The sequence below is a fragment of the Panthera uncia genome, assembly GCF_023721935.1.
Source record: "Panthera uncia isolate 11264 chromosome A3 unlocalized genomic scaffold, Puncia_PCG_1.0 HiC_scaffold_11, whole genome shotgun sequence".
Lineage (NCBI taxonomy): Eukaryota > Metazoa > Chordata > Mammalia > Carnivora > Felidae > Panthera > Panthera uncia.
In genome coordinates, this window is record NW_026057578.1 from 25034988 (window position 1) to 25058343 (window position 23356).

Here is a 23356-nt window from a genome sequence, read left to right on the forward strand (position 1 = left end):
CAAAAAAGTTTTAAATTGCTTCCAATATATTCACTTTCCCTTTCTCAGGGGCTGAAAGAAGTGACACTCCTTGGTCAGAATGTTAATAGTTTTCGGGACAGTTCAGAGGTCCAGTTCAACAATGCAGTGTCTACCAACCTCAGCCGTGGCTTCTCCACCAACTATAAACCCAAGCAAGGAGGCCTTCGTTTTGCTCACCTTCTGGATCATGTCTCCAGAGTAGATCCTGAAATGAGGATCCGTTTCACTTCTCCCCACCCCAAAGACTTTCCTGATGAGGTGAGTATCAACAGTGAACCGTGCCAAGCTGTTATCAGTATGTGTAAGCTTGACAAAGGCTGGACCCAGTGGGATACAGCAGTCCTTGAATCTTGCTCAGGGGATCTTGTGGTGTATTGCCCTTTGATTCCACCAGAGTTAAAGTCCACCAGTGTTGGGGCAGAGATAGGACTGATATATTTAAAAAAAAAAATTTTTTTTTTTGTAATTGATGTATAGTTGACACACTATATGTATATGATGTATAATTTCAGGTGTACAACATAGTGATTTTGGCAAGTTTTATGTTATGCTGTTCTCACCACAAGTATAGAGATAGGACTGATATTCTGGGAAGTTAAGGTCACCTGGGACCATGAGGACTCTGTGGAGAGAGGTTTTATTACAAGATTTTATGGGAAGGACAGAAAGGGAGGGGATATGTTGCAGTGGGAAACAGTCCAGACTTTGGCCTGAGACAAGATGTGAGTTAAATCCTAGCTCTTCCCTTGCTTTATTAGTAGGTATGACTATTTCATCTTGTCCTCTTCGTCTATAAAATGAGGTTAATAATAGCCTCCTGCTTTTTGGGGGGGGGGGGTTGAGAAATAGGTATATTGTATGGAAGGTATTTACCAAGTGCTTTAGTAAAGCATAGAATGTATAGCCTACATGTGAAGCCTTTTTTTAAAGTTTTTAAAAAATTAAAAAACTTTTTTTTAAAAAATAATGTTTATTTATTTTTGAGATACAGAGAGACAGAGCACAAGTTGGGAAGGGGCAGAGAGAGAGGGAGACACAGAATCCGAAATAGGCTCCAGGCTCTCAGCTGTCAGCACAGAGCCTGATGCGGGGCTTGAACTCACGAACCACGAGTTCATGACCCGAGCCAGAGTCAGACGCCTGACTGACTGAGCCACCCGGCAGCGCCCCTTAAAGTATTTTTGATTTGGTGAAACATCTGTCTTTTTGCCCCACTGCTACTTTTTTCTCACTGGATTGTCTTCTTACTGAGTTGTAAAACTTTTTTTATGTATTCTTGGTACAAATCCTTTGTCAGTGTATTTTTTCAAATATTTTTTCCTTGTTCCAGTTTCTTGATGGTGTCTTTTAAAGTAGCTAATTAGTTTGGAAGTTAGATGAAACAAATACCAGTTTTCCTTTTTGTCCATGTCAGCCCATGGCTTGAATCTGACCTCTGCTTGCTTGCGTCACTTTTTGAAAGCGGAGATGCCATCAGGGGAAATGTCTGGGACAGACAACATGGCTTGAGCAAAAGTAAAGGATTTGGGTAATTCATGTGTTTGGTTTAATCAGCCTCTTAAGAGGGGCACCTGGGTGGCTTAGTCGGTTGACCGTCTGACTTCAGCTCGTGTCATGATCTCACGGTTCATGAGTTTGAGCCCCACGTTGGGCTCTGTGCTGACTGCTCAGAGCCTGGAGTCTGCTTTGGGTTCTGTGTCTCTGTCTTTCTTGGCCCCGCCACTGCTCACACTTTGTCTCTTTCTCCCTCAAAAATAACTAAATGTTAAAAAAAAAAAAAAAAAGCATTAAAGCTCTTTAAAAAACAAAAAGTCAGCCTATTAAGAAACAGTGGGGGTGGTATTCCTTTATGCAGGATTCTTTGGTGAGACTGTGATGACCTTTAATGTGTTCTGTTTGATCAGGTTCTGCAGCTGATTCATGAGAGAGACAACATCTGTAAACAGATCCACCTACCAGCCCAGAGTGGAAGCAGCCGTGTATTGGAGGCCATGCGGAGGGGGTCAGACTTGCTTGGGGGAGGGAGCATCCTGCACCTTTCCATGTTTTCTTAAGGACCACAGAGTGTCTAAGAACCAGCATAGTGTATAGCACATAGTAGCTGCTCAGTCAATATTTGTTATGTGAATAAACCCATGGACATTATAACCTGTTTCTATTTACTCCCTAAGTATAGACTAAGGACTGGATCACTCATTTCATTTGTTTAGCATGTTTTTTATTAAGTATTTACTGTGTGGCACACTCTTTGAAATATTAATCCTTTAGCTTTTAACATTAAAGTTTTTTAGGCCAGGGATGCCTGGGTGGCTCAGTCATTTAAGCGTCTGACTTAGACTCAGGTCATGATCTCACGGTTCGTGAGTTTGAGCACCCCATCAGGGTCTGTACTGGTGGTTGGAGCCTGCTTGGGATTCTTTCTCTTTGTCTCTCTCTGCCCCTTCCCCACTTGCGTGTTTGCTCTCTCTCTCTCAAAATAAATAAATAAACTTAAAAAAAGTTTTTTTAAGTGTTAGAATTTAAACGCGTCTCTGGTTCACTTACTTTGGGACTAATATGTACTGTAGAGATAAGACTGAAAAGATAAGGTGACAAATGGCAGGCTGTGTGGAACTAGTGCTTTGCCTTGTTTTCCACATTGGCAGTTTTAGAGATCTTTTTTTTTTTTTTTTAAGTTTATTTATTTTGAGAGAGTGAGTGCGTGCACTCGGGCATGGGATGGACAAAAGGAGAGAGAGAGAGAGAGAGAGAGAGAGAATGAATCCCAAGCAGGCTCCAGGCTCCATGCTGTTAGTGCAGAGCCCCACACAGGGCTTGATATCATGAACTATGAGATCATGACCTGAGCCCAAACCAAGAATCAGACACTTAACCAACTGAGCCACCCAGGTGCCCGTAGAGATCCTCTTAAATATTTAATCTGTCTTCACTTATTAAATCAAAGGCTATTGGGGCGTCCAGGTGGCTCACTCAGTGAAGTGTCCAATTTCAGCTCAGGTCATGATCTCACGTTTTGTGGGTTCAAGCCCCACTTCAGGCTCTGTGCTGACACCTCAGAGCCTGGAGCCTGTTTCAAATTCTGTGTCTTCCTCTCTTTCTGCCCCTCCCCTGCTCGCGCGCGCGCTCTCTCTCTTTCTCTCTCTCTCAAAAATAAATAAACCTTAAAAATAAAAGGCTACTTATTTATATTTTTAAAAAGGCTATTTAAAATAATGTATGTTCTTGAACTAAAGAATCATGGGCTCTAGATTAGGTTACACTACAGGATTAGCATCAAAAGGACTGTTCTGGATACTTTAACCTACGCTTGTACTGTCCTATGTGGATAAGAAGTGATTATATGTGGTAATGCATAATGTTCTCTTTTTACAGCATTCATTTAAAGAAGATTGGTTCATCTAAGCCTTTTTTTGTTCCTTCTTGCAGATATTCAAGAGAAGCTTATGTGGAGTTAGTTCATCATATCAGAGAATCTATTCCAGGTACATTTAAGAAATGTATTCTGCTGAGCACATTACTGTACCAGTGACCACAATGCTTTTTTCAGATGCAGGCAATGCCTGTGGTACTACCTTAATGAAAAAAAGGGACTACCTTCTATACTTCCGTTCCTCCTCTTCATTTTTCTCTTTCTTTTATTTTACTCTTTTTTGGTTTTTTAATGGCTTGGTCTTGCTAGATATACTCAAAGGTGTCAGCTTGTGGCCTCAATGCTAAAGAGATTTCTTTCTCTTTTTTTATTTATTTTTATTTTATTAAAAATTTTTTAAAAATGTTTATTTATTTTTGAGAGAGAGCGAGCAGGGGAGGGTCAGAGGGAGAGGGAGACAGAATCCCAAGCAGGCTCCGGGCTGTCAGCACAAAGCCTGATGTGGGGCTTGAACGCACGAACTGTGAGATCATGACCTGAACCTAAACCAAGAATCAGACACTTAACCAACTGAGCCACCCAGGCGCTCCTATTTGTTTAGTTTGAGAGAGAGAGACCGTGTGCAAGCAGGGGAAGGAGAGAAAGAGAGACTCCCAAGCAAGGCTGCATACTGTCAACACAGAGCCCAATGCGGGGCTCGATCTTACGAACCGTGAGATCACGACCTGAGCCGAAATCATGAGTCTGACACCAACCGACTGAACCACCCAGATCTCCCAGAGATTTCTTTTCTACAGTATTTGTGTTTCTGAACATATGGGAGAGACCTTGTTCCTTCTTTGTTAGCTGGCAGGTATGGTCTACATTAGTTCTGATTTGGGGACAGTTGATATCTTTAAAACTGTCCTTAGAGGTAATTCCTATTATCATAACTTCTTTTTCTCTTTTCCCTTCTAATAGAATTACTTTGTAGTAGTCTTTTAATTTAGATTTGGTTGACAATGTTTACATTTGTTTCCAAGTTTCTAATTATTGTTAACTTGTATTATGCATAAATACTTTTCATTTTGGAGGGGCAGGATAGCGTGGAGGCTTTCTGGGCTGCAGTTTCCTCATCTATCAAGTAAAGTTAATAAGGGGTGCCTGTCTGCCTCATTCGGTAGAGTAAGTGACTCTTGATCTTGGGGGTCTTGAATTCAAGCCTCATGTGTGGTGTGGAGTTTACTTAAAAAAAAAAATAGAGTTGATAGTATGTTATTGGATTGTTGGAATAATTAAATATATTAAATAGGAAAATATAGCACTTAGTACTGTTTAGTAACTAGTAGTTATTGTTTATATGGTCTTTTAAAAAAATTTTTTTTGTAAGTTTATTCATTTATTTTGAGAGAGAGTGTGAGCAGGGAAGGGGAAGAGAGAGAGAGGCCCAAGCAGGCTCTGCACTGTCGGAGCCTGATGCAGGGCTCGAACTCACGAAACCGGGAGATTATGACCTGCACTGAAATGGAGAGTCAGACGCTTAACCGACTGAGCCACCCAGGTTCCCCTCTATGGTCTTAAATAAACTTTGTGTTAAACTAGCTTCAAAAGTATATGTTTATATGAGATATTGCAAAGTTTTCACCATTAAAAGCAGGACCAGTTTGGAAATGTGGAGTTCCTGCTGTGTCCCTAAATCCAACATGTGAAGTAAAAATATCTTTTCTTGTGCTGAGGGGAATATAGACTGAGAAGCCAGGCTTTGGCGTGGTAACATTCTAGATAAGCAGGCCTTGCTCCATAATGACTGTTCTGTCACTTGCATATGGACTGTCACTTTGTACTCCAGGGAAGGTGTACAATTGCTGTCTCTCTCTCTCTGTAACCCACAAGTGAAAGGCTTCTCTTGAACGTAAGCTGCAGTGACATGTTGTCTTTTGTCATGTGTTGCAGGTGTGAGCCTCAGCAGCGATTTCATTGCTGGCTTTTGTGGTGAGACAGAGGAAGATCACCTCCAGACGGTGTCTTTGCTTCGGGAAGTTCAGTATAACATGGGCTTCCTCTTTGCCTACAGTATGAGACAGGTCAGCCCTGGGATGAGGGAGAAGCTACTTCTGTGCTGGCACTGACAGAATTCCTGACCCATGTCTGGTTGATTGTAGACAACTGGCAAGAAAAGAAAGTGGCAGCAGGGCAGTCCTTGAGAAGCTACAAGGATCTTACCACTCATTCTTTTTTTTTCTAGTCAGCCTATTTTATATAATTCAGCAACTTGAGATGAAAGTGAATCAGTTGTGACAATATTTGTCTTCATTAAAATATTTTAAATTATGTTTAGATCGTCTAGAATTTTAATATGAAGGGAGGGATGCCATTGTGGAGGGAGGACGCTGTTCTCTATAAGGGTAAAATAATTTCCCAACATGCAGAACGTTTTTGACTTACAGATGTGATTTGTCTTACAGATGCATTTTGTTGCCCTCCTAGCCATCCTCAGCTATTTTTAGTTTTCATTTTTTTAGGCCAAGTGAACCTACTGATACCACTTTAGAGTTTTTCCTGTAACACAGATTTCCAGGAAAACAAAGCAGAAGGATATAAGGAAGGAATGGGAGAGTAATGTGTATTTCTTGCAGAGAGGGGATAGTTCCGTTCTGCTGCCATTTTCTTGATGGTAGGGATGAATTTCCATGGGTCATTCCTCATCCCTCCAGTCAGCTCAGGGGTGTCTTTCCTTGTGTTTGGGCTGGAGGCTGAGGAGGATGGCCGATCAGGAGGGCTGATTGATGAATGATGGAACTCATGATCTTCGCCACCACTGTCATTCAGCTGCCATCAGCCAACCTAATTCATGTCTTTTATTTATTTTTTATTTAAAAAAAAAAATTTTTTTTTTTAACATTTATTTTTGAGACAGAGACAGAGCATGAACGGGGGAGGGTCAGAGGGAGGGAGACACAGAATCTGAAACAGGCTCTAGGCTCTGAGCTGTCAGCACAGAGTCCGACGCGGGGCTCGAACTCACGGACCGCGAGATCATGACCTGAGCCAAAGTCGGCCGCCCAACCGACTGAGCCACCCAGGCGCCCCCTAATTCATGTCTTTTAAAGCCCACTGCCTAGTGTTCTGTAGGCAGCGTAAGTAGGCCATTATATATATTTAGGTCTCTTACATAATTATTTCAGAGATGAAGCTTCAGAGTAGATGTTGGGTTCCATTTTGTTACTCTTCCATGGACATAAATATGTAAGATAAATTTTTTGTAATGCTAGAGTTGGGAAATGGGTTTTCATTGTGTGGTGGAAGCATATCTTATGGGCATTGAATACGAGTGTTTACTTTGGGATCTAATTTCTAGGTTAGGATTAAGGTTATAAAGATTGAAGTCGTCTAGTGGATGAGAGCAAGCACTCATCTTGAGAAAGGTCCTTGGTCTTTTCACCTGTGAAATGAGAATAGTGCTTGGTAATGGTAAATGCACAATAGGGGCAAGTTGTTGTTAATAAGACAAAATAGAGTAAACCCATTCGCCATTTTCCTCTGTGGATTTGGTAGTTGTCTCAAAGGCCAGTTGGTTTGAATGTCCATACTTGGATGTATAGGTTTTCCTCTTATTCCATACTTTTATCTAGCTCAGTGGTTCTCCCAACTGTGTTATATAAGCTTGTGTACATAAAACCTTAAAAAAAAAATAGGTGTATACACACACATATACACACATGTATGCATGCCATGATTTTAGACAATTTAAAGGCTTTTCAAGGATAAATTTCCTTTTTTTTATAGGTACTTTTTTTTTTTTTTTTTAATTTATTTATTTATTTTGAGAAAGAGAGAGAAAGAGAACCAGTCAGGGAGGGGCAGAGAGAGAGGGAGACAGAGGGTCCGAAGCAGGCTTTGTGTTGTGAGATGATGACCTGAGCTGAAGTTGGATGGTCAACTGACTGAGCCACCCAGGCGCCCCTGGAATAAATTTCCTTTTAAAAAATGTTTTGGACTAGGTAATATGAGCTCATTTTAAAAAATTCGAAAGTTCAAAATAGTATGCAATGAAAAGTTCTTGTTCTTCCTTCTTCCTAGGTTGCCTGGTTTTTCATTTCCTTCCCTGAAGGCCATCACTCTTAGGAATTTCTTCTGTAAACTTCCAGAGATATTTCATGTATTTATAAACATATTTATATGTTGATCTGTACCTTATTTTTTTTAAGAGTATGTTTTGGAAAGCAATCATATCAATACATATGGAATTATCACAGTCTTTTTACAGTAGTGCAGTATTCTGTTGTGTGGATAAAGCATAATTCATTTACTAACAACCTATTGGTAAACGTTTAGGTTGCTTTGCATCTTGTGTCTTATCTATAAACAGTGCTGCTGAGTAACCTGGTACATGAGTTATTTAGTATATGTTACATTTGTCTAAAGCTTATATTTGTATCCTACAAATACATCAAGAACAATTTTGAATCTACAATTTTCATGTGCTAAATTTAGAATTTAACCCTTAGAAAAATGTGACTTTATTGCATAGTAAACTTCTTGTCTTAGAATGCTCTTAGAGCTAGAGAACCCTCCTGGTGTGGCTTGGGTTCTTGTACATATCTGTAACTTACAAGTGGAATGAACCTGGTCCTCTGTACCTTAAGAGTGGATTCAGTGGGGGGGAAAAAAAGGATTCTATGAGTCCTTGGTGACCTCCATCTCTCTTTTTATTTTTATAGAAGACCAGGGCATATCACAGGCTGAAAGATGATGTTCCAGAAGAGGTGAAATTAAGGCGTTTGGAGGAGCTTATTACTGTCTTTCGAGAAGAAGCAACAAAAGCCAACATGGCCTCTGTGGGTTGTACCCAGCTAGTGCTGGTGGAGGGGGTAAGGTCATATGTATATACATATATATTTTTGTGTTTTGTTTTTTAAAGTTTGTTTTTGAGAGAGAAAGAGAGAAAGAAAGAGTGCATGCAGGGGAGTGGCAGAGAGAGAGAGGGAGAGAGAATCCCAAGCAGGCTCCACGCTGTCAGTGCAGGGCCAGATGCTGAGCTTGAACCATGGCCTGAGCCCAGATCAAGAGGCACACCAATGTTTTTTGTGTTTTAAAACACAATATGATTCCCTTTTATTTAGATCATCTTTGATTTGTCAGAGTTTTTGTAATTTTCAGTGTACAGGTCCTATATGTATGTATTTTGTTAGATTTATACCTAAGTGTCTTTTTTTTTTTAAGCTATTTGCTCCAATAGCAAATAGCTAGTTGCTATCGTATTTTTAATTTCAGATGTTCATTATATTGTACAGAAATAATTGAATTTTGTATGTTTATCTTGTATTCTGTGACCTTGCTGAACTCAATAGTTCTAGGAGTTGTTTTGGCAGTTTCTTTGGGATTTTCTACATAGGTAATCATGTTTTTATGTTTTTTTTTTCCTTCCTGATATTCCAAGCTTCCTTCTTTTATCTTTTCCTGTCCGTTTAGACAGCTTTTAGACACTCTGGCAGCAGATTCTCTGTTTTTCTTCATCTTAGAATGTCTTGATTTTTCCTTCATTCTGTTTTTTTTTTTTTTTTTTTTTTAATGTTTATTTTTGAGAGAGAGTGAGAGAGTATGGGGGAGGGACAGAAAGAGAGAGGGGGACAGAGGATCCAAAGCGGGCTCTGTGCTAACAGTAGAGATGTGGGACTCAAACTCATGAACCATGAGATCATGACCCGAGCTGAAGTTGGCCACTTAACCGACTGAGCCACCCGGGCACCTCTCTCCTTCATTCTTAAAAGATATTTTTGTGCTTAGCAGCAGAAAGATTAAGGAAAAGTATGTCTGCTCCATCTTTCTGGAAGCAGTATCATATGTATGTTTTCAGAATCAGTTTGTCTGTAATCCTTCTTTTTTAATTTTTTAAAATGTTTATTTATTTATTTTGAGAGAGAGAGTGTGTGTGCATGCATGCATGTGAGTGGGGAAAGGGCAGAGAGAGAGAGGGAGGGAGAGAATTGCAAGCAGGCTCTGCACGGTCAGCACAGAGCCTGATGCGGGGCTCAATCTTAGAAACCATGAGATCATGACTTGAGCTGAAATCAAGAGTCAGATGCTTAAGCAACTGAACCATCCAGGTGCCCCAAGATCTTATTTATTTATTTATTTTTAAAGTAATATCTACACCCAACGTGGGGCTCACCCACAACCCTGAGATCAAAAAGTTGTATGCTCTACCAACAGAGCCAGCCAGGCGTCCCTTCAATCCTTTTTTAAAAGCACATTTTCTTAGAAGTGTACTGTATTTCAGAAAGTTTGGGGTTCCTATAGGCATCTGTGGTCAAGCTGGGGAACCTGACCGTCAGAGCACTAAACACATGGAATAAGGGGTAAGTTTGGGAGCTGACCTTTTATGAAGCTACATGCTGCAGCCATTGGAGAGGAAGGAAAGGAGAGAGATGGGCCCTTTCTGTGACTCCTAAGTCCTGGATTGAGAAGAGAGAGTCCTGTTTCATGCCTTAGGATGTGGTAGCATCAAAGCCACCAATTACCTGGTATCTGTGTTTGTTAGGACTCTTTAGTAGTGAGTAACAGAAATTTCTTTAAGCCGTTCAGCCTAAGCCAAAAAGAAATCTTTTGTATAAGACTTCAGGGGTGTCTTGTGGAGCCCAAGGGCACGAATACTGTAGGTGTCTAGAAAGGACTGTACCCAGTCTGGGAAGCCCTTCAGGCTTTCTTGTCTACTTAGAGCAGCTTTTCCTGCTTCCTCATCTTTGTTGCAGAGTGAGTACAGCAGCTGTGTAGTTCCTATGTTTACATGTTACGGTTCTCGTTATTCATGAGTCACAGTTGTGTCTCTCAGCCCCAGCTCAGATTTCCAGGACGGGTACTTGGTCAGCTCATCTTGGGCTAGGGGATCTTCCTGTGGTCTAGACCAGCAGTTGGCTGATTGGTGATGCTGAGCTAGTGTAATACCCCAAAAGGTTTTTGCCTCACTAAATACCTTGTGATTTAGGGTGTCAGCTGTGATTCTGGAGATATGTACATGTCTATTAGCAGTCTACATTTTATCCAGTAAGAATTAGGTCTTGTTGTATTCCCAGCTCTCTTCACGGAGTCTGGCACAGAATAGCGTACTTATCTTTTGAATGAATGAATAAGTACTCAAAGTTTACTATTCTGTGTCCCTGACTTCATTAGCCTTGCAGCAAACCTGTCATAACTAAATAAATCAAAACAAGATTCTTTCTTATGCATCTAGCATAAGCCATGACTCGGGGTTAGAGAATAAATGGATTTTTCAGGGCTAGCAGTTGGGAGTCTTTACTTTCTCTTAGAGGAGACTTTCTTTCCTCTAGTCCTGGCTCGTTTAAAACATCAGGTTGCTATCTCCAGAGTGGCAGAGAAGTTGATGATAACTCATGTATACTGAGCATTTACTGTCTGCCAGGAACTGTGCACTTTATGTCGTTGGTACATTGAGTCCTACCACGGTTTTGGAGGTAGTGCTAATTATTAGTCCTTTTATGAGATGAAGAAACAGAGACTCAGAGAAGTGGAATAACTTTCTGAAGGTCATACAGCTTGTGTAGCAGAGCCAGAATTTGACTCAGGGCTATTTCATTCCAGAACCTCTAAACAACAGCCTTCCCCTTTTTTTAATTATGGGGAATTTAAAACATATATGGGTATAGAGAGAACAGTATAATGAATACCCACATACCCATTAACCAACCTCAACAACTGTCAATACAGTGTTAATCATGGCTAATCTTTTTTCATCTTTACTGTCCCCATTGGATTGTTATTTTCTTTTAAACCTTTTGCTTTTATTTATTTTTGTTTATTTACCTATTTGGACAGAGAAAGTGTGTGTGAGCAGGGGAGGGGCAGAGACAGAGGGAGAGAGAGAGAATTTAGCCACCCAGATGCGTTGATTGTTTTTTTTTTAAGTTTATTTATTTATTTACTTTGAGAGAGAGAGACAGAGAGCCCAACCGTGAGTTGGGGAAGGGCAGAGAGATAGGGAGTGGGAGAATCCCCAAGCAGGCTCTGTGCTGTTGGTGCAGAGCCTGACGTGGGGCTTGAACCCACGAACCATGAAATCACCACAATCAAGAGTCTGAGGTCTAACCAACTGAGCCACCCAGGTGCCCCCCCTTCCCCCAATTTGGATTGTTTTGAAGCAAGTACCTTATACTTATACATCATATTATACATATACATTGTGTTTTGTCAGTAAATATTTCAGTATATATCTCTCTAAAAGAGAAGGACTCTAAGAAAAAAACCCAACATTAGGCTATTATCATATCTGAAATAATCGATAATTGTTTGTTAATATTGTCAGATATTTAGTCAGTGTTCCAATTTCCCTTTTTGTTTCATAAATGTTCTTTTATGGTTGGTTCAAATCATGGAATCATGCTGTCTTTTTAAAAATTTATTATAAAACAATTATAAGCTTACAGAAAAGTTGCAATACAGTACCAAGAATTTTTTTTCCTTGACTCATTTGAGAGTTAGCTGCTGACCCAATGATGCCCTCACCTCCCCTCTAATACTGTAATATATATCTCTCTCTTATAAATAGGGACATTCTCCTACATAACTATAGTGCAACCACCAGATCAGGAAATTTACCTTGTTAGATTTCTGCGATCCAGTCCCCCAACCCTGTTTAAGTTTCTCCAGTTGTCACAGAACTGCCCTTTATAGGAAAAAAGAGTTTGTTCAGTATCATATGTTGCATTAATTTCATGTCTGTCTGGTCTCCTTCAGTCTAGAAAAGTTCCTCAGTCTTTCTTTGACTTTCACAATCTTGACACTTGATGATTACAAGCCAGTTATTTATTTACTTAAGTTTTTAAATTTATTTTGAGAGAGAGAGTGAGAATGTGTATGCTCACATGAGCAGAGGAGGGGCAGAGAGAGAGGGAGAGAGAGAATCTCAAGCAAGCTCTGTATTGTCAGCATGGAGCCCAATGTGGGGCCCAAACTCACGAACTATGAGATGATGTCCTGAGCTGAAATCAAGAGTTTGACGCTTAACCCACTGAGGCACCCGGGTGCCCCTATAGGCCAGTTATTTTGTAGAATATTCCTTAATTTGAGTTTGTCTGAAGTTTCCCTGTGATAAGATTGAGGTTATGTATTTTTAGGCCGGAATGTTAGAGAAATGTGTTCTTATTTGTGTCCTGGGTGGTGTACGGTTTTGCTGGTCTCATTCCTGGTGATGTTAATTTTAAGCATCTCGTTTTGGACGTTTTGTTAAGGTTGTGTCTGCTAGGCTTGTTGACTGTAAAGGTACTCATCTTCCTTTTGTAACTAGTAAGTGTTTTGTAGGGAGATAGTGGGAAATCTTTTTAAATCTTACCTGACTGCCGTTTCCCTAAAGTAGTAATTAGTTTAAGAACTAAACTCCTTCCTCTGTCTTTGGTTACTAAAGAATATAGCATGACGTTGGAGCTTGATTTTCTAAGAACAGATTACCTTTTGGATTGTCTCTGGCCAATTGTTTTAACCCCAGACAGGGCATCACCTAGCATGTATAATGTAAGACCCTTAAAATAATATACTCCTATCCTTTTTTCCCCTTTTGTGCTATCGTTGTCATAGATTTTTACTTCTGTGTCCCAAAACACGTTGATATTTTTGCTTTGAATAATCAACTGTAGAGCCCCCGTCAGTGTTCACAGCCCATCAGTCAGGAGGCAGGGCAGTGGTTCAGGGCTGCACACTCCTCTGGCGCGGGTATGCTGTGAGAGGCCCACAGAGAAGGGCCCGCCATCAGTCCATCACCGTGTACAATACTCAGTTGCTTTAAAAAAAAAACTTTTTTAAAAACAAGAAAAAACTCTTTCCTGTGTCCCCACTTAATTATTGCTTCTGTCGTTCTGCATTCCTTGTGTACATTCAGGTTTCTGTCTGGTATCATTATCTTTATGCTTGACAAACTTCTTTGAACATTTCTTGTAATGCAGATCTTTTTGTGATGAATCCTCTCAGCTGTCGTTTGTCTGAAAAAAATGTCTTTTCACTTTAAAAAATATTTTTTCATTAGGTATGAAATTTTAAGTTGATGTTTTAAAGGTATCATTCTGTTGTTTTCTGACTTACTTGGTTCTGACAAGAAGTTTGCAATCATCCTTATCTTTCTTCCTGTGTACATAAATTCCTTTTTTCTCTGGCTGCTTTTTAAAGATATTTACTTTATCACTGGTTTTAGAAATTTGATGTGTCTTGGCATGGCTTTCTTTGTGTTTATCCCTTTGTGTTTTCTTTGGGATTTGTTGAGGCTTCTTAGTTTGTGAATTTATAATTTTCATCAAATTTGGAAAATTTTCATCTATTATCTTTCAGATATATATATATATATTTTTAAGTTTATTTATTTATTTTGAGAGGGGAGGGGGAGCAGAGAGAGAGAGGGAGAAAGAGAATCCCAAGCAGGACCTGTGCTGTCAGGGCAGAGCCTGACGTGGGGCTCGATCCCACAAACCATGAGATCGTGACCTGAGTCGAAACCAAGAGTCGAATGCTTAACCAGCTGAGCCACCCAGGTGCTCTTTCAGATATTTTTTCTGTACTCCTCCTGCTTCCTGCCACCCACCCCCACTGCTTCTCCTCTCCTTCCATGACTCCAGTTACATATATGGCCAACCACTTATAAAAAGGTTTTTCTGTAGGTCATTGAGGTTGTTCATTTTTTTCTGCTTTTTATACCTCTGTGCTTTGTTTTGGATAGTTTCTTTGGCTCTGTCTTCAGGTTCACTATTTTTTCCTTGGGCAGTGTGTAATCTGCTATTACCTATTGAATTTTTAATTTTAGATATTGTATTTTTGGTCTGTATAAGGTCCATTTAGTTCTTTTCAGATACCTTCTATTTGTCTCCTGTATTCTTGTTTTCCTTTGAATGTAATCATAAAAACTGGTTTATTATTTTTGTGATAATTCCATCATTGCTATCATTTCTTGGTCTGTTTCTTTTGATAAACTTTTCTCCTATTATAGGTAACATTTTTTGCTTCTGGGCATAGCCACTGATTTTTGATGGGACATTTAACATCGTGATACTAATTTTTAAGGTCTGGATTTTGTGTTGGGCTTTGTTCTGATAGGTGATTGTGTTACCTGCAGTTCAGTTTGATCCTGTCAGGGCTCGATTTCAGGTTTTGTTAGGAAAGCTTTTTTATCCCAAGAATAGTTTAGCCTCATTGCTAAGGGGTGGCTTTCTGGAATTAGTACTGCATGTCCCAAGGAATCAATGAGGACTGTCATTAATTGTGATTGTGATAAGTTGTGATTCCCAGCCCTGCATGAGCTCTGGAAACACATCTGCTGACAGTTCCCTGGTTACTTTTTTTGCCTGACTTTGTGGAGTTTCACTGTGATAAACATTCAGCAAAGACTCAAGGGATCCCTGTGCATGTTTCTATAGCTCTTTTTCTGCTTAGCTCCCTCGTCTTTAAAACTTGCTCCACAATTCCTATCTATTGCAGGCTCCCTGAACTCTGATGTCTTTTTCCTAAATCCAGAGAGAACCACTATGGTGTGCCTCAAGATCTTCCTGCCTGCTTGGCATGCCCTGGTCTGACACATGCCTTCTGGCAAAACACAAGGGTGATTGGAGGGCTCATCTCATTTGTTTTCCTTTTCTTGGCTTCACAGTCTTGCACAGTCTGTTGTTCAGTATCTGAAAATAGCGATTTCATATATTTTGTCCAGTTTCTGTTTAAGGCCAGAGAATAAATTTGATTCTTGACATTTCATCATGGCTGGAAGAGAAAAACTTGTATGTATCCTAGAAGTTAATACCATCATACTGGTTTTATTATTGTCCTGACCCTGCCTTCTGTATGTTGTGATGGAGACTCTGGCTTCATGTCTGCCTATTCATTACGGCAAGTAACCTAGGCCAAACAACCCCAGAACATTCCTGAGTGGTTACTATGAGACCGGATAAAGTGAAAGTCAGTTTGTTAAGTGTATCACCCATATGTTCTTGCTTTTAGGACTATTGGAAGTCCATTCCTAAGGAAGGTAATTCTGCAATGAAAGACTGATTGAGTCATTTAAACAGATAGTTAGCAGAATTTATGGAGTCTCTCTAGTGTGCCATGTGCTGTCCTTGTTGCTGAGCAGCAGTAAACACGTAGTCTTTTTTTTTTTTTAATCTCTACATTCAACATGGGGTTCGAACTCAGAACCCCGAGGTCAAGAGTTGCATATTCCACCAACTGAGCCAGCCAGGTGCCCCTTTGTAGTCTTAAGTGATTCCTTGATTAAGGAATGCTTTTTGAGTAAAACCCTTAGGGTTCTGAGACAGAGAAGGTATAATTTCTGCCGTCTGAGAACTGATAACTGTGACAGATTCATAAACTCTCTTCTCTTCTTTTTGCAGCACAGTAAACGCTCTGCCACGGACCTGTGTGGCCGGAATGATGGAAACCTTAAAGTGATCTTCCCTAATGTAGAGATGGAGGATGTTTCTAACTCTGGGGTCAGGGTTAGAGCTCAGCCTGGGGACTATGTGCTGGTGAAGGTAAGGTGTCCTTTTGGGCTTTTGGCCTGCATTGTGAGATGGATGCTGGGTTGGATAATTTGGGGGAGTGAAATTTCTTCCAGGAGAAATTCTTTTTTTTTGTGAGAGAGTGCAAGTGAGCGAGGGGCAGAAAGAGAGAAAGAGAGAGAATCCCAGGAGGGAGAGAGAGAGGGAGAGAGAGAGAAAGAAGCAGGGCTCACCCGAAGCGGGGCTGGAACTCATGAACTGTGTGATCATGACCTGAACCAAAGTCAGATGCCTAACTGAGCCATGCAGGCACTCCCAGGAGAAATTCTTTAGTAAAATAAAAATCTCTTCTCAGTCTGAACATCGAAAGGGCACCTTGAGTTGAATTTAAAAAAAAAACATTTTTTTTAGTGTTTTTTTATTTATTTTTGAGACAGAGCATGAGCAGGGGAGGGGCAGAGAGAGAGGGAAACACAGAATCTGAAGCAGGCTCCAGGCTCTGAGCAAGCTGTTGGCACAGAGCCGGATGTGGAGCTCGAACCCATGAACCATGAGATCATGACCCGAGCTGAAGTCGGATGCTCAACTGACTGAGCCACCCAGGCGCCCTTGGAATGAATTCGTTACTACACCTTTCTTCTTTTCAAGCCCTTCCCATCCCAGTAAATGGCACACTCAGTTGCTCAAGCCAAAAATACAGGATATGTCCTAGATACTCAACTTTCCTGTACATCTGTTTCAGCTCACTTCTGGAATATATCTTAGACCTACCCGTTTCTTTCCATCTCCAAGCCACCATCATTTCTTGGCTGGGAGATTTCAGTAGGCTTCTTATGATTTTTTGCTTCTGTATTTTAAAGATGAATTATTTTATTGAAGCATGTCATAAATGTAGAAAATTGCCCATATTATATACTTGATGAATTATCACAAAGTGACCCTATCCATGTAACTACCACCCAGATCAAGAAATAGAATATTTTCAGAACTTCAGAGACCCTCATGTTCCTACTAGTTACTTCTCTTCCCTACATTCTAATTTCTGATACCATTGTTCAGCTTTGCCTATTTTTTTTTAATTTTTAAAAAATATTTATTTATTTTTGGGAGACAGTACAAGCAGGGGAGGGGCAGAGGGAGAAGGAGACACAGAATCTGAAGCAGGCTCCAGGCTCTGTCTGAGCTCCGAGCTGTCAGCACAGAGGCTGATGCAAGGCTTGAACCGATGAAGCGTGGGATCATGACCTGGGCCAAAGTTGGACGTTTAACCAACTGAGCTGCCCAGACGCCCCTGCCTATTTTTAATTGTTATAAAATTGAATCATACAGCATGTAGTTTTGGTGCTTGTCTTCTTTTCCTCAGTCTTATGTTGTGCAGTACATTTGTGATTATATATATCCATGTTGTATGAATGTACCCACAATTTGCTTATGCATTGTACTGTTGATGGTCATTTTGGTTGCTTCCATTTTAGAGCTGTTATGAATCGAATTGCTGAGAATATTTCTGTACATGTGTTTTTGTGCACATATGTATTCATTTCTGTTGGGTATATGGCTTAGAATTGCTGGGTCATAGGGTGTATGATAGAACTAGCTAAAAGTAATTGTACCCTATTGCACTCCCACCAGCAGTGCATGAGAATTCCTAAGGCTTTAGATTCCCCACTTCCATTCTTTTTTTTTTTTTTTTTAATTTTTTTTAATGTTTATTTTATTTTTAAGAGAGAGAGTATGAGACAGAGTGCACGGGCAGGGGAGGGGCAGCGAGCCCCTCTGAGCACACTCAGTTGCTCAAGCCAAAAATACAAGCCCAATGTGGGGCTCAAACTCACAAACCTTGAGACCATGACCTGAGCCAAACTTGGATGGTCAACCAACTGAGCCACCCAGGCTCCCCTCCCCACTTGCATTCTTGCCCTCCTCTAGTCTGTCTGCACTACGGTAGTCATGGTCGCTGGGGTCTTTCTAAATCAGATCACTCATTCCTCTGCTTAAGCCCTCTAGTGGCTTCTCATTGGAGCCAGCATGAAATGCACCATGTCCAAGGCTTTATATGATCTGTCCCACCCACCTTTCTAACCTCATGTCCCCTCCACTCTTCTTACTCCTCTCTTCTCCAGCCTTGGTGTCCTCTTTTTTGCCCTTCAGACCAAGTTCTAGTGAGAGGCTTTGTACGTGTTGTGTTGTTTGGGAGACTCTTGATTTTTATGTGACTGCCATCTTTTTAACTTTCAGTTTCTCTCTGAACTGTCACCTCCTTGAGAGGCCTTCTCCTTAGGGAAGCTAAAGCAGGTTCCCTCTGCTTGCTCTTGTCATTATTTATTACATTAGCCCCTTTTATCATCATAACACTTTTCAGTGCCTGTTGTCATCTTTGTTTACATATTCGTTTTCAGTCTTCTCTTGAAATCTCCTTTGGGGCCACATGCGTTCAGCTCCCAGGGAGGAAGAACAGCTTTTCTCACCAAATTTGGGCCATAAATATCTTAAGGAAGAATTTGACTGGTAAGCCTGGATCAAAGCTTGTCCCTGGGGTTAGTTAGGAGGACAGGATCTGTGATGGGCAGCCCACACCAGAAACTCATGGTTGGTGCTGGAGAAGAGCCATCTATCTCCCAAGAAAAAAGGGAGAAGTAGCAGTTTGGACCTGAACTAATTTAGACTTCTTCAATGATACATATTACCATTGCATTAGATGTTAGATATCTCTTCCTTCCAGGATTGGGGGCACATGGGTGCAGTCTCTGTTGGCCTGACACCACCTCCATTAGATCTCTATTGGTGGCCTCTCCTCTGGAGGCTCCGCATTAAGTCTCTCAAGTGCAGTCCTGCTTACTTTGTCTTCTCCTGACTGATTTTCTTTCAGATTACGTCCACCAGCTCTCAGACACTTAAAGGACATGTTCTCTGCAGGACCACCCTGAAGGACTCCTCAGCATATTGCTGACCTGAGTAGATGGCCTTAGAGTTGACATGGGCTGTCCTTCCTGACAGGAAGGGAGATAGGACTGGTCACTAAAGAAAGAGGTAATGACGCTCTGGAGACAAGCTGCAAGTGGTGAAGCAACTTCATGTCAAATGGAAAATGTGTCTCTTTGCTGTTATGTGAACAGCTCTTATAGTCATTAAATTTACCGCAAGTAAAGTGGTTCCTTTGTCTCTCTTCTTTTACTTCACTTTTGTCTTGGTTAGTGTTTCTGGGATTTTCCCTACAGTCTGTTCTGTGTTAAGTGTTTTCCAACCCAGTTCTTGCTGTGGATACTGCTAACCTCTCTGATTTTGTACCCTGGACCCTAGGAGTTAGAGACTGAAGGAGGGGAAGATGGAGGGAACTCTTCAGGAAAAACTGCTCTAGATCTTTCTAATATTTTGGTTTAATGAATTGACTCAGTGCCTATGTCCTTACTTTATTGTCATATTTTACCTGAGGATTTCCCTCATGGACCTTTTTTTTCTGCCTGTCAGTTCATTCTTTGCCCTTAGGTCTGGCATCACTTGGGTTGTTTTTGTTTTCTGATTTTTTATAGTATGATTTTATTTTATTATTTTATTATTTATTTCTTTTTGTTTTTATGTTATTTTATGTTTTTGTTTTAATTCCGTTTAGTTAACTGTTATATATAACTAATATGTTAGTTTCAGGTGTACAATATAATGAATCAACACTTACATACATTGTTCTGTGTTCATCACAAGTGTACTCCTTAATCTCCATCACCTATTTAATCCATCCCCCTACTGCTTCCCCTCTGGTAGCCATCAGTTCTCTATAATTAAGAGTCTTTTTTTTTTTTTTTTTTGATATGTCTCTCTCTTATTTTATTCCCTTTACTTGTTTTGTTCCTTAAATTCTGCCTATGAATGAAATCATACAGTGTTTGTTTGTATTGGACGTTTGAATTACTGTTCTTTTATTCTTTGGGTAAATACCTAGTAGTATAATTGCTGGATCATAAGGTAGTTATGCTTTTTTAAAGTTTTTATTTATTTATTTTGAGAGAGAAAGCACGAGCAGGGGAGGGGCAGAAAGAGAGGAGAGAGCAAGAATCCCAAGCAGGCTCCACACTGCCAGCATGGAGCCTGATGCAGGGCTCAGACTCCTGAACCATGAGATCATGACCTGATCTGAAGTTGGACGCTTAACCAACTGAGCCACCATGCTCAGGTAGTTATATTTTTAACCCTTTTTTTAAAAGTTTATTTATTTTGAGAGAGAGCACAAGTGGAAGAGAGGCAGAGAGAGAGGGAGAGAGAGAATCCTAAACAGGCTCTGTGCTGTGAACATGGAGCCCGATGTGGGGCTCGATCTCACGAACTGTGAGATCACGACCTGAGCCGAAATCAAGAGTCAGATGATTAACCAACTAAGCCACCCAGGCGCCCCTGTTTTTAACTTTCTGAGGAACCTCCATACTGTTGTCCACAGTGGCTGCACCAGTTTGTATTCCCACCAACAGTACATGAGTGTTCCTTTTTTTCCACATCTTCACCAACACCTGTGTCTTGATTTTAGCCATTCTGACAGTCGTGAGGTGACATTTCATTATAGTTTTGATTTGCATTTCTCTGATGATAAGTGCTGATGAACATCTTGTGTCCATTGGTCATCTGTATGTCTTCTTTGGAAAAATGTCTATTCATGTCTTCTACCCATTTTTTAATTGGATTATTTGTTTTTTTGGGTGTTGAGTTTTATAAATTCTTTATGTATTTTGGATACTAACCCTTTATGTGTATGTCATTTGCAAATACCTTCTTTGATTCTCTAGATTGCCTTTTAGTTTTGTTGATTGTTTTCTTTGCTATGCAGAGGCTTTTTATTTTGATGTAGCCCCAATAGTTTATTTTTGATTTTGTTTCCCTTGCTTCAGGAGTTATATCTAGAAAGAAGTTGCTACAGATGATGTCAAAGAAGACTGCCTGTGTTCTCTTTTAGGATTTTTATGGTTTTGAACCTCACATTTAGGTCTTTTCATCCATTAAAAAAAGCACAGCACAGAGCCTGACGTGGGGCTCAAATACACAAACCATGAGATCATGACTTGAGCCAAAGTCAGATGCTTAACCAACTGAGCCACCAAGGCGCTCCATCATCCATTTTAAATTTATATTTGTGTGTGATGTAAGAAAGTGGTCCAGTTTCATTCTTTTGCATGCTGCTGTCCAGCTTTCCCAGCACCATTTGTTGAAGACACTGTCTTTTTTCCCATTGGACGTTCTTCCTGCTTTGTCAAAGATTAATTGACCATATAGTTGTGTAGTTGTGGGTTCATTTCTGGATTTCCTATTCAGTTCTGTTGATCTATATGTCTATTTTTGTGCCAGTACTGTACTGTTTTGATTACTACGGCTTTGTAATATAACTTGAAGCCCAGAATTGTGATGCCTCCAGCTTTGTTTTCTTTTTCAAGGTTGCTTTGGCTATTTGGGTTGGTTGGTGGTTCCCTGCAAATTTTAGGAGTGTTTGTTTTAGCTCCGTAAAAAAAAAACGATGTTGGTGTTTTTTTGCCTTTTGAATTTTTTTTTTCTTTTAGAGTTTACTTTGTATAATTTTTTTAATAATTTACATCCAAGTTAATTAGCACATGGTGCAACGATGATTTCAGGAATAGATTCCTTAAGCCTCTTACCCATTTAGCCTATCCCTGCTCCCACAACCCCTCCAGCAACCCTCTGTTTGTACTCTATATTTAAGAGTCTCTTATGTTTTGTCCCCCTCCGTGTTTTTATATTATTTTTGCTTCCCTTCTGTTCATCTGTTTTGTATCTTAAAGTCCTCACATAAGTGAAGTCATATTTGTCTTTCTCTGACTAATTTCGCTTAGCGTAATACCCTCCAGTTCTATCCACGTAGTTGTGAATTGCAAGATTTCATTCTTTTTGATTGCCGAGTAATACTCCATTGTATGTATATACCACATCTTCTTTATCCGTTCATCCGTTGATGGACATTTGGGCTCTTTCCATGCTTTGGCTGGCGTTGATAGTGCTGCTATAAACATTGGGGTGCATGTTTCCCTTGGAAACAGCATACCTGTATCCCTTGGATAAATACCTAATAGTGCAATTGCTGGGTTGTAGGGTAGTTCTATTTTTAATTTTTTGAGGAACCTCCATACTATTTTCCAGAATGGCTGCCCCAGTTTGTATTCCCACCAACAATGCAAAAGAGATCCTCTTTCTCCGCATCCTCGCCAACATCTGTTGTTGCCTGAGTTGCTAATGTTAGCCATTCTGACAGGTGTGAGGTGGTATTTCATTGTGGTTTTGATTTGTATTTCCCTGATGATGAGTGATATTGAGCATGTTTTCATGCATCAGTTGGCTATCTGGATGTCTTCTTTGGAGAAGTGTCTATTCATGTCTTTTGCCCATTTCTTCACTGGATTATTTGTGTTTTGGGTATTGAGTTTGATAAGTTCTTTATAGATTTTGGATACTAACCCTTTATCTGATATATCGTTTGGAAATATCTTCTCCCATTCTGTCAGTTGCCTTTTAGTTTTGCTGATTGTTTCCTATGCTGTGAAGAAGCTTTTTATTTTGATGAGGTCCCAATAGTTTGTTTTTGCTTTGGTTTTCCTTGCCTCTGGAGATGTGTTGAGTAAGAAGTTGCTGCAGCAGAAGTCAAAGAGGTTTTTGCCTGCTTTCTCCTCGAGGATTTTGATGACTTCTGTCTTAGGTTTAGGTCTTTCATCTATTTTGAGTTTATTTTTGTATATGGTGTAAGAAAGTGGTCCAGGGTCCTTTTTCTGCATGTCACTGTCCAGTTTTCCCAGCACCATTTGCTGAAGAGACTGTCTTTATTCCATTGGATATTCTTTCCTGCTTTGTCAAAGATTAGTTGGCCGTATGTTTCTGGGTCCATTTCTGGGTTCTCTGTTCTGTTCCATTGATCTGAGTGTCTGTTTTTGTGCCACTGTTGGTGTTTTGATAGGGATTGCTTATGTATAGAGTGCTTAGGGTAGTAGAGACATTTAACAATCTTTGTTCTTCCAAGCCATGAACATGGAATGTCTTTCCATTTCTTTGTGTCAGTTTCTTTCATCAGTGTTTTACAGTTTTCAGAGTATAGGTCTTTCACCTCTTTGGTTAGGTTTATTTCTAAGTATCTTATATTGTTTTGTTGCATTTGTAAATGGGATTGATTCCTTAATTTCTCTGCTTTGTTATTGGTGTATAGAAATGCAACAGATTTCTGTATGTTGATTTTGTATCTTGCAACTTTACTGAATGCGTTCATCAGTTCTAGCAGTTTTTTGGTGGAATCTTTGGGGTTTTCTATATAGAGTATCATGTCATCTGCAAATAGTGAGAGTTTTATTTCCTACTGATGTAGATACCTTTATTTCTTCTTGTTGTCTGTTTGCTGTGGCTAGGACTTCCAGAAGTATGTTGAATAAAAGTGGCAAAAATAGACATCCTTGTCTAATTCCTGACTTCAGGGGAAAAGCTCTCAGTTTTTCCCCATTAAGGATGATATTAGCTGTGGGTTTTTCAT

The 23356-nt window shown here is 40.1% G+C and overlaps 1 protein-coding gene and 1 non-coding gene across 4 annotated transcripts in view; one reads left to right on the forward strand and one right to left on the reverse strand.

Annotated features, from left to right (window-relative positions):
• The window catches only part of CDK5RAP1 (CDK5 regulatory subunit associated protein 1), an 82287-nt gene that overhangs the window by 17363 nt on the left and 41568 nt on the right, over positions 1-23356 (forward strand). For 2 of the 3 annotated variants that reach the window (XM_049649981.1, XM_049649983.1), the window contains exons 8-13: positions 49-279; positions 1926-2023; positions 3448-3503; positions 5324-5454; positions 8092-8241; positions 15745-15885. In XM_049649981.1, the coding sequence (XP_049505938.1) occupies positions 49-279; positions 1926-2023; positions 3448-3503; positions 5324-5454; positions 8092-8241; positions 15745-15885 (807 nt within the window). Of the gene's footprint in view, positions 1-48; positions 280-1925; positions 2024-3447; positions 3504-5323; positions 5455-8091; positions 8242-15744; positions 15886-18721; positions 21359-23356 lie in introns of those variants that run through there. The other variant, XM_049649982.1, reaches the window with a different exon arrangement.
• Positions 13010-13146, reverse strand: LOC125937192 (small nucleolar RNA SNORA42/SNORA80 family). The gene has a single exon (XR_007462287.1). It is a non-coding gene; the product is annotated as a small nucleolar RNA SNORA42/SNORA80 family (small nucleolar RNA).